The sequence below is a fragment of the Mytilus galloprovincialis genome, chromosome 3, assembly GCF_965363235.1.
Source record: "Mytilus galloprovincialis chromosome 3, xbMytGall1.hap1.1, whole genome shotgun sequence".
In the NCBI taxonomy this organism is placed as follows: Eukaryota; Metazoa; Mollusca; class Bivalvia; order Mytilida; family Mytilidae; genus Mytilus; species Mytilus galloprovincialis.
Window position 1 is genome coordinate 110,319,502 of NC_134840.1, and position 12,222 is coordinate 110,331,723.

Consider the following 12,222-nt stretch of genomic DNA (forward strand, 5'->3'; position numbering starts at 1 on the left):
ATCACTCTACTGTGCTGAGAAAGGAAATTATCAGTCAGTAAGATCAAAGGAAAATTTCATAAAATAGCGATAATTATAACTACAACAAATATAATGTGTTAGTGCTATTACACTATTCATTTCTCTCAAATAAGTTGGAGGTTACAATTAGTGCTCACAAAATTTTTTTAATCCTGTGTCATTCAGTGGTTTTTGGTTTCCATCTGTCATAACTGTTTTTCATTTAGTGCCATTATAAACTGAAATCAGGCTGTTCATTTTTTCTGTAACAATGATTCACAATGTGTTTGAATGTATTGATTCACATGTTGTTTGAATGTATTTATTCACAATGGGTTTGAATGTATTTTTTCACAATGGGTTTGAATGTATTCATTCACATGTTGTTTGAAAGTATTGATTCACATGTTGTTTGAAAAATATTGATTCACATGTTTCTTAAAATGTATTGATGCACATGTTGTTTGAAATATACTGTTTTACATATTGCTTGAAAAATATTGATTCACATGTTTTTTGAAATGTATTGATTCACATGTTTAAATGTTTTGATTCACCATGAGTTTGAATGTAATGATTTACATGTTGTTTGAATGTAATGATTCATAATGCCTTTGAATGTGTTGATTCACATGTTGTTTTCATGCATTGTATTGATCCACATTTTGTTTCAAGATATGTATTTATTTTCACACTTTATTTGAATATTTCTGCATCTGACCTGTGATAGGGAACTAATTTTAGTTTGTGGAATGTAATGATTTATATTTTTTGTTACATTTCAGTTATCATAACACAATATTTTTGTTGCTGTCAGATTTGCTGTTGTTTTGAATTCTAGAATATATTTTGTAATGTGAAGTAAGGTCAATTACCACATTTTCAAGGTCAACTGAATAGGTGTTTTAATCAAAATTGTATAATGCAGTATTTTCATTTTGCTTCTAATTTTAAACTTTTTTTTTACCAAAACAGATGGTTGGTGAAATCTTTTTCAAAGTGTGCGAAATGTATACATTTTCTAATAAATAACAATTGGGGCTCTTTTTGCAACAAATTTTACAATCAAAATAAATCAAAGGTTCTGGTACATTGTAAAATGCTATGTACTTAATTTTTTATCTTGAAGATTTATTTTTTTGAAAGAGACGATGGCTCTTGTAATTTTATTCTAAAGTAATTGCTTATTTAACAGTTTGTACCCCATAAACTGAAGAAAAGGTTCATTACGAATTTTGACAAAAATGTTGTCATTTGTAAATTTTTTTTGTCATGTAATCAAATTTTTTTCCACAAATTTTGGAAGGGAATCGTATTATTTGTGGTATTGTATTTTTTTCCACAAATATTTTATTGACATGAATTTTATGAATTTACTATATAAATACTCTAAAACGCATTAGCCTAAAGTTTGAACTCCTGAAACAAGTGCAATAACTGTCTTTTTATTTGAGGCTGACTTATGACATATACAGTATCGGCTAACTCAGCTATAGCCATTTCTTGGTACCCATCATTATATGCAAGAAGCTTTAAAAAATGTTCTTATCGTAAGTGCTAGCCTATTATGCATAAATGAAGCGATATTGAAATTGTATTGCATTATAAAAACCATCAATATCTCAAACAATCTGATAGGTCTTTGCATCAATTACAAGGACACTCAGCCAGCATAAATTTATTGACCAGGATAGTATTTAATTTTTTTCTGAATTGTTTATAAAAAATAAATTCTTTATTATCCTGTTGAGTTAAAGCCAGAATTGGAAACTTCAACGTAAAGATACAGATACAGATTTTTATCATGGGTCTGTTTAAATCCATTATTTTATTAGTAAAACTTCTAGCATATGCCTATGTTTATCTCCCTTTGTTGTTTCTTACTTCCTGAGTCCCTGACTCTCATTTCCAATGTTCTCTTACATCTTTTGACCCACCTCATATACAATTCTGTCTGAAGTCCAAGATGACTCAACATTTTTTTTTCTTTGATCTGTCATTGCAATGTAGCCATTTTACTATAAAACAATCAATAATCAATCATTATCGCTATTTTGTGCATTTTTCTTTTGATCTTTTTTTGTGATAATTTTCATATCATGCTTCTCGCTTGAGATAGAATAATTATCGCTAGAAACTAAGGAGGCCACGTGGCGTTGCTAACGAAATTGACATGAAATTGACAATGTCGTCATAGGTAAAATAGCGATAAACAGATTATCATTGGTCATCTCAACTCGATTGCTTTTCTCACTTTCGCTGTACCAGCTCAAGCGAGAAAATCAATCTCGTTGAGATGATCAACGATAATCTATAAATCTTTGATTGGAAGAAATATTAATAAACTGGTCTAAGACCAAGAATGACTTATCCATAGGGTGACGGATACAGATTTGCTTGTTAAAAGGCTTATAATGTTTATAATTAAGAATTGAATGCTTCTTTTTGTAACTTCATTGGTGTGTAAAAGCGCTGACCGAAGTATATTTTGTATGAAGTGCGGAAGCGCTTTATTCTAAAAATTTGCGCACGGTCAACGCTTTTACAACCCTATGAAGTTACAAAAAGAAGCATTCAGTACTTATAATTACATTTTTTAGCTAGGATCATGAAAACACAAGTTTTATCAATTTTTTTATTTAAATCACCTGTGTACTTTATTGTGGGACCTCGTGTTATTGTGAATGAAAAGTTTTATTGAGTTATGCAATTGCTTAAGGAATAACATGTGATGTGCAGTTAGCCAATCAGAATAACGTATTATAGTGAAACATACATCTAATGTAATTATTTGATAATATTACTATTTCTAGATTATTGTTGGTCATCTCAACGAGATTGATTTTCTCATTTCAGCTGATAGGGCGAAAGTGAGAAAAGCAATCTAGGTGAGATGAACAATGCTTATTTGTTATTGCTATTTTACCTATGACGTTGTTAATTTCATTGACAACGCCATGTGCTCCTTAGTTTCTAGTGATAATTTTTTATCACTCTACTGTGCTGAGAAAGGAAATTATCAGTCAGTAATTTTAAGATCAAAGGAAAATTTTCGTAAAAATAGCAATAATACATTGTCATATTAATCATTTGTCTGAATTATGTTATTATGGATAGAACAATTAAACATTTGTCAGTTTTGAATCTAATATGTCTCAAAATAAAAATAGAAAAGATACATATAATTTGTTTCTTGTCCTTATCATGTTAATTGTCATCATGCAATTAAAATTAATCTGTTTGTTGTATTTATAACAATTCTTTTACATATGTCTTGCACTCATAGAGAAGTCGTTAGGATTATTTTTATGCCCCATTAACTGCCATTATGTTTTCTAGTCTGTTTGTCCGTTTAACTGTCTGTTCTTCTGTTCGTCCAACTTCAGGTTTAAGTTTTTGGTCAAAGTGGTTTTTGATAAAGTTGAAGTCAAATCAACTTGAAACTTAGTACACATGTTCCCTATGATATGATCTTTCTAATTTTAATTCGAAATTATATATTTTTGACCCCAATTTCACGGTCCACTGAACATAGAAAATGATAGTTGGAGATGAGCAACTGTGACACATTCTTGTTAATTTTTGTTTTTTTTAAATAACAGAAGAGCCCACTGAATATTGGTGGAAAGCCTTTAATTGAGTAATCTGTATTTTAGTGAGTGGGTCAGAAAGTCACAAATTTTTTCCACTCTCACACCCTTTGAAATTATTATGAAATATGAGATGATTTTTTAAACCACTGCCAGAATGTGGGACATATATAAAACAAATTTCTGAAAGTTATAATATAAAAATATTTCAACTTAGTCACTCCTTTGCATATGTACAAAAAGAAATTCAGATCTTAACATTATAATCTCTTGGAGTTCAGATACACTTTTCAGGATTATTCATTTCTAGAAAACATGTTGCAGAAGAACTAGAGTGTACACACTGAAATGTCTCGACATCTTTACGAATCATTGATATAATGTTGATAGTCCTAAATATAAAGCTTTATTACAACTGTCACATAAACTCAACATTAACCAAGAAAACTACACATTGATCAATGAACCATGAAAATGAGGTCAAGGTCAGATGAACCATGCCAGGCAGACATGTACAGCTTACAATTCTTCCATACAACAAAATATAGTTGACCTTTTGCTTATAAATTAAGAAAAACAGACTAAAACACAAATACTTAACGCTTAGCAATGAACCTTGAAAATGAGGTCAAGGTCAAATAATACCTGTTTGACTGACATATAGATCATAAAATATTTCCATACACCATAATATAGTTGACCTATTGCATATAGTATTCGAAAAATAGACCAAAACTCAAAAACTTAACTTTGACCACTGAACCATGAAAATGAGGTCAAGGTCAGATGACACCTGTCAGCTACACATGTACACCTTACAATCATCCCATACATCAAATATAGTAGACCTATTGAATATAGTATAAGAAAAACAGACCAAAACACAAAAACTTAACTATAACCACTGAACCATGAAAATGAGGTCAAGGTCAGATGACACCTGCCAGTTGGACATGTACACCTTACAGTCCTTCCATACACCGAATATACTAGACCTATATATTGCTTATAGTATCTGAGCTAAGGACTTGACCACTAAAACTTAACCTTGTTCACTTATCAATGAAATGAGGACGAAGTCAAGTGAAAACTGTCTGACAGGCATGAGGACCTTGCAAGGTACGCACATACCAAATATAGTTATCCTTTTACTTATAATAACAGAAAATTTAACATTTAACATCCGCCGCAGGATCATTATCCCTATGTCAACCTTTCAGCAACAAAAGTTGCAGGCTCGACAAAAGCCTATATTGAAAATCAAGGTCAACTAAGCCACCCAGCCCCGTACATATGTTCATAAAATAGTATCTGCTCTGTAACTTTTACACCCCTGGAGTTGAGGGACAAAGCTTGGCACGATTATTCACCAGTTTGGGAAATTGTGTCGTGTATACAAAAAAACATTAAGAGGATAATCATGGTAAAAAATTAAGTTAGATATCCCTATGCATTTACATTGTACATAGAATAACCCTACGTTCAACACGGTTTACTTATTTACATGAGAGATGGCAGATACCTAAGAGACATTTAAACTAATAATTTGATAATAAACTGTAATAAATTGTACCAGGTTTGTACTATAATGAGCAGCACCACAGGGGCCTCAAGTGGAGCAGGTTCAGCTTAACATTCTGGAGCACCTGAGACCCCCCCCCCACCCACCCTTCACCCCCAGTTTTTGATTGGGTTCCTGTTGCTTAGACTTTAGGTTTCTATCTGATGTTTTATGTACTTTTGTTTGTCTTTTTATGTTTTTCGACTTATGAGTTTGTCCCTCTGGTATCTTTCAACTCTCTTTTACATCCTGCTAGTTCCTCACTGATGGCTCTTATCCATATTTTCTAGTTTGGTATAGATGGCAGATCTTGGATAATCAGTCTGAAATTTATCAACAATTTTTCGAGGGAGCACAATTTAGAGCATGAAACATTGTAAAGACTTGTATGAAGACCATATAATGTGTTTGGTGTCATTGGGTTGATGTTTTATTTGTGTATACATGTAGTGTACTTTTTCTCGTTGACTATAAATGAAAATGAAAAAAAAAATCATTTATTTATATTTTGTTCTACTGATTGAATGTTTTCAAAATAGATGAACATTTGTATAGAAAGTACATAATTATCGGTTAAATTTTTTCTTAAATTTGCCTTAAGGTGGTACCCAACACCTTCACTAAAGTTAATTTGGCTTTTAATTTTCATAAAATTTTGACATAGTATTCACTTTCATCCTTTGACAAAAAAATAAAAATTTCAAAAAATTTGAACCAACCATTTTATCAGAAAAATTACACTGGTTATATAGCAGATTGACAAACACTATTTTTGATCATTGAGAAGCTTAAAATTCCCTTAACAACACAACGTAATTAAAACGTTTAGCTAATTTTACAGAGTTATCTCCCTGTAGTGTTGGGTACCACCTTAAAATCATCCAATGTTCACCTGTTTTGAATGAATTCAATCAGCAATATCTTAACCTTGAGATCTGTCTCCTCTTTTTTTAGTTTAAAGTCATTTTTTAGTCTCTGTGATTACGGAATTTGTGTTTTACCATACAAAACCATTAACTGTGACATTTCTACATACACATATCCTTAAATAGATGCATTATTCAGCAGAATTCCCAAAACATCATCAGAAATTTTTACAAGAGTTGTGCATCTGCTGTTTTAATTTTTTCCTTCTAGAATTATGATGTTTATATACCAAAGTGTAGTACATTTATACTAGGATTGCATGTCTTTATGGAAGACTCACACATTTTTCTAAATAATTTCCGTGTACATGCATATAAGAAAATAAAGCTTTAGATATTCTAAATTTATTGAGACAAATATCACAGTTATTTTGGCTTACAGAGTAAATACCAATCACCTAGTTACCTGATTATAATATCAAATTTGGGACAACTAATTTGTGGAGAAGGTACAATAAACACATACTAGCTACTGAAGTTACATCCTCTTAAATTACATCTGAATTCAAAATTAAAGTTTCAAATTTTTCATTTTGAAAGCCAAGCTGTTAGCTTGAGAAAAAAAATCCTGTACTTTTATACATTAAAATAAAAATATAGGGTAGCTTGTCATGATTTTTTTAAACTCGTATTAAGACTTCTTCTGGTGAAGATGGGTCCCTGTAGTAACTTTTGACATTCTTTTAGTTCAAAGTGTTAGCAAAAGATTTAAACCAAATGACTATTTCCTAAATGAGTAATTGTCTGAATATTTCAAATCCATTTTAATCCTAGACTTCTTTTTATAAAATTGAACAATTTTTGTTAACTTACATAAATTTATGAAAACTGTCTTTGGTAATTCAAAAATTACACCCCTACAAAATTTCCAAAATAATGCGCAACAGAAATATACAATGAAAAACATAATATCTGATCATGAGGAATTTCAATTTGCAATCATTTATAAAATCTTTCAAAATATAACGAATGTCAAATAAATGCATCTTATTAAAGATGTCCGATTACGGTACCTTCTCCTTTGGCATTCTAAAGTGTGTTAACTACCTAGCCTATAAATCAGAATTAGTCATAGTACAATTCAATAAAAAACTAAAGACTTCATGTAAACTGATCAATGCTAAAGATTCAATCCATGTCAAACAAAATCAAATTGGAAATTCCTGCCACAAATTCAAAAAGAAAACATATTTCCGGGATCCCACTTGTCATAGTTGGACTTGACTTTTATGAACATTGTAATTAAATGATATTTTTGCAATAACCCTACAGTCCATTTGAGCTCTGTAAATCTCAAAAATTAATTTTATATGTGGTTGATTTTATGTAACATGTTTTTGCTCAAGTAAAAACTTCAAAAAAATTCAAAAAGTTTTTGATCCCTTTACATAATGAATATGGGTTATTTTTTCAAGTTCATATTTGGGAAAAAAAATGGTCCAGAATTTAAATAGTTATTGAAATTTTCTGTTGTTCAGGTTAGTAGAAACATGCAACAAAATTTGAAGAGGATTTTTAAAAACTGATGGCCCTAACATGATGACTAGAATTAATATGGGTGATTTTTACAAGTCCCCTACCAAAAATATGGTTCACCATTTGAAAGTTTCAGGATTTTCCAATTAGATTCTGACATAATGTAACCATTAAAACCAGTGACTGAATAAATATCATTTTGTATTTGTAAAACAGAAAAAGTTCCCCTTCATCCATGTTAGTAAAATTACATAAATTTTCAAATCAATTCACCTTGGATAACAAGAACACAAAGTAAAACAACATAATACAGTACAGACCCACTGGTAAAGAAGGGGGTATTGTAACATCGAATATGAATATTGATTTTATATTTTTTCTATGAAGAGTTTCTACTAATTATCATCATTATTTGCATGGACAATTTTCATAACATCTTTGAAAGTGTAAAAAACCCAAATGGGTTTATCTAATAAATATCAGTCTTTGACAATATCATGCAGATGTTTGCAATAAATGGGTAAAATATGGGGGGGGGGGGGGGGGGGGTGGGAAACAGCTGATTAGTAATGCACAAATCTTTGTATCATAAATAAACATGATTTTCAGTTATTCTATGAGCTTCTTTTATCCTTTTGATACAAACATAAGCAGACTTTTTGTTGTTGTTGGGTTGATGTCTTACTGCTGTTCATCCTGAATTCTCTTTAATTCTTATATGAGAGAATAGGTTTCCCGATATCTTATTTTTGATTGATCTATGATAATGATTTAGAAGCTCTAATTTGTATTTCCCAATAACAAGTGCTACCAAAAATTTCATACATGGCCATTTCAGAAGATCTAAAAAAAAAATTCTTTTGAATATGCACTAAAATCTTTTATAGAAGGACAGAGATAATACAGCATACCTAGGAGGTATTCTAACTGAGAGCCTGAGATTATATACATATGTATAAACAGACAAAATGAAGTTGTATGTTATCCCCATTCCATGACCTACAAAGGAGCACCACTCAATAAGCAGTTTTTTACAATTTTGACAAGTTTCTAAATTTGCTTACATTAATGTACAATTGTTTATCATGAACCGTATAACATCTTAAATAGGAAACATTACAATTATTTTTTTAAATGTACAGAAAGGCAATCAAGGTCAAATTATATACAACCTGCTTTATTTCAATATAAACTCCTTCAGAAATTTAATTTTGGAGTATATGATGAAAAGATACCTCTTTTGTTCATCAATTTGAACAATAACAAAAATATAACATAACAGTACCTGTAATTGCATTTATCTTTAAAGTTAAAATCACCATTATGGAGCTTGCAAAGATGTTTAAAATATTGATATGAAAACTTCTTAATAATAACAAATGTATGATTAAAAATAAGAATGATTGTTGAGAAGTTTACTGCCACTTGGTTAAAGCATGACAGCCTGATCTTATTAGTGGAGAATACAGACCTTCTCGGGCAGAAAATGTTGTTTTATAAAAAACTACGCATGTAAAGATCAGGAAATAGTAAAACAAATATATATCACAACAGAAACAAATTATAAAATATAATAGAAATAGACTTTTTTAAAACATAAAATATTGCAACAGAACAACTAACTAATAACAATTGAGCATAATAAAAAGTTGTCAAAGCACAACTCAATCTACTGAAAATACAAACCCTGTAACCAAACTATGCTTACATGGATCTGTCAACACTCCAATCTACTTTCTGTTCTGGGACTTAATATGTCAACCAATCAAATTCACACTTACATATTTTTGAAAGTGTGTATCATTATGACAATACCAGAGAATCTCTACAGATCTTTAAAACAAAAAGTAGAAACAAATATTGTCAGATACTTGTAAGTGAGGCTTGGATACAGGATTTGTATTAACATAAGATTCAGCACAACTGAAAATCTAGACTTGTCCATCTCAAACACCATAACCTTGTAACCTGTACATTGAACAAGCTTTTCAGAAAGCTATTTCATTATAATGAATTTTAGAGGGTATGTATGTAGGTCTTCCTAAAACTTTCTGAGTAATTTTGCATACTACATATGGACCATATAACCATGAAAGATCATTGTTTAAAATAGAATTTTCCTCTCATCTATTCCATTCTATTTTAGTAGAATAGCTCTTCCCTTTCTACTCTCCCATTATGCTTTAATGGAATAGCCCTTCCCAAAATACCAAATGCTTCTCTGTATTTTTGGTATGACTTTAAATTTTATGACATGATAAAACATTAAATTCTAAAATTATACAATACATTCTACTTAACATTCCTACTTTCACATAATTCTAAAATCAAAATTAGCCATTCATATATTTTCTAAAATTTCAAATTGCTTTTTATTTTCCTCAAAGGTTTTTCTTTTCTCAGTTCCACCTAAAGTAAATTGGTTATATAGTCATTTTTTAAAGATTATTCTAAAAATAAAATAGAATTGACACTTTGCGTGTATATTAGTTGGTTGAATACTTCAAAGTCAGAAATTATTGCAAGTTTTTTCAAAATTAGAACAATGCAACTCAATGAGTATCACAATAAGAACTCTTATTCTGATATCTGATAAAAATGTATATGCAGCTTTTTCTGAAAATCGCAATTATTATTCTCACTTTTCTGTCCATTTTTCAAATATCACATTAATAAATACATGCAGTAACCTCTGAATTAATTGTACATGTGTATGGTTCCATTTAACAACTCTACACATTCATTCATTTAAGACACTACACTATAGTCTTAAACAATGAATACACTACAGCTAATAATTAAATTAATTTAAATGCCATGCATTTGTAACATTATTACCCTTTGTAAGGTTCTGACATAATTTTTAGGCCAATCAAAATAAGCACTAATCTTTTTAGTTTTATAACCTTTTAGAATGATACAAAGATAATTTTCTTTTCATTCTTTCACATTTTTTTTTCAGCAAAATTTGATGCAATCAGATGTTTTCTGATAGTTTGTGTGACATATCCTCAAAGTAAAATATAGAAATAATTTTAATGTAAGATATCAAATTGCCAGATAAATGATTTTCCATTTGCGTAGTAATATATTAATTTTTGTAGTACATTGTCCTTTCTTTAACCTTGAGCTCTCTTACAAATAACCCATCCCCCTCATCTTTTGCAAACCATTCATTACAGGGGAAAACGTATTCCTCGTACAGAGGAACTTTAAGTTCAATATTATCCGACATTCTACGTTGGTTTTTCTTGTCTTTTGATTTTGATTTATATTCCTCTTCACTATCACTGGAATCGCTACTACTAGAAGAATCTCTTTTTCCTCTTTTCTTTTTCTGTGCTTTCTTATTGTTCTTTTCCTTCCTTCCTTTTCTACCTCTTAGTTCTTCCTCTTCATCCGAACTATCATCATCATATTTTGAACGAGATTTCAATGTTCTTCTGCCTTTTCTCCCTTTCAGGTCTTCATTGTCAGAAAGGTCGTCATCATATCTTGAACAAGATTTTGACGTTCTTCTGCCTTTTCTCCCTTTCAGATCTTCATTGTCAGAAAGATCATCATATTTTGAACCTTTTTTCATTAGTTTCTGCATCCTGTCTTCGAGTTCATCCACTTCATCTTTACCTCCTTTTCTGTTTGTACGCTTCATTTTTGCAGCTTCTTTCTTTGTTTTCTTGAGGTATTCAACAATCTCCTTCCTCTGCAGGTATCTTTTTATCTTCACCTTTAAAATATAACACTCCTCATTAAAATAGTTCCAAAAGTAATTTGGTATTCTGTTATGTTTCTCTATTTTCAACGGTTCAGAAGTATTACATTTGTAGTATGTTTACATGACCCAAATGGGTTAAAAAAACAGAATTTCCATGACTGAAAATGTATTATTGTTATACCCTAAATGTATTTTACGATTGTTGTTCCATTGATGTGAATTTACATGCCCAGCGATGCATGCATAGCCAAACATGGTAACCATGTCAACATACTTTGTTACTGTCACGCTACTTTTGCAATTCAAGGGATTTCTGAAACTGTTTGTTAACTGGATTTGTCTCAAACAATTTAAAAGATTAGAACATACATTATTAAGTATAATCACTGATATTTTTTTTTAGTGATTATACATAATCCCTAATTTTACAAATTCACTGTAACATATATACATGGAGTATCCATTTGTATGGTATTTGATACCTGGCACTACATAGCAACCCTTGTGTACTCAAATACTTGTTAAGATCACCAAGAAATAAACATTCTCCTTAATTCGCAATTTAAAAATGACATTACTAGTTGTTAAAAAGGAGATGCAAAAAATATGTAAACAGTCTATCTAACTTTGACCTCTGTATGTCCTTTTGTGTCTCACTGTTTTACGATATAAAGTATAACTCACGTCTTGTAGATACCATCCTGCCCCTGGTCCAGAGTTATCATGGCCTATTGTAATGGTCTTGATAGGGCCAACATCTACATCTTCATACTGAAAAATATAACATCAAAATCTTCATACTGAAAAAAATAACATCAACATTTTCATACTGAAAAATATAACATCAACATCTTCATACTGAAAAAAATAAAATCAACATCTTCATACTGAAAAATATAACATCAACATCTTCATACTGAAAAAAATAACATCTACATATTCATACTGAAAAAA

General features: G+C 30.3%; 1 protein-coding gene across 2 annotated transcripts in view; it reads right to left on the minus strand.

The window, feature by feature from the left end:
- Positions 1-6,424: 6,424 nt before the first annotated feature.
- Positions 6,425-12,222, minus strand: part of LOC143069772 (uncharacterized) — a 43,569-nt gene continuing 37,771 nt past the window's right edge. For both annotated transcript variants that reach the window (XM_076244546.1, XM_076244547.1), the window contains 2 exons: positions 11,953-12,039; positions 6,425-11,280 (listed from right to left, as the gene is read on the minus strand). In XM_076244546.1, coding sequence (XP_076100661.1) covers positions 10,645-11,280; positions 11,953-12,039 — 723 coding nt within the window. In that variant the 3' untranslated portion in view covers positions 6,425-10,644. The remainder of the gene's footprint in view (positions 11,281-11,952; positions 12,040-12,222) is intronic.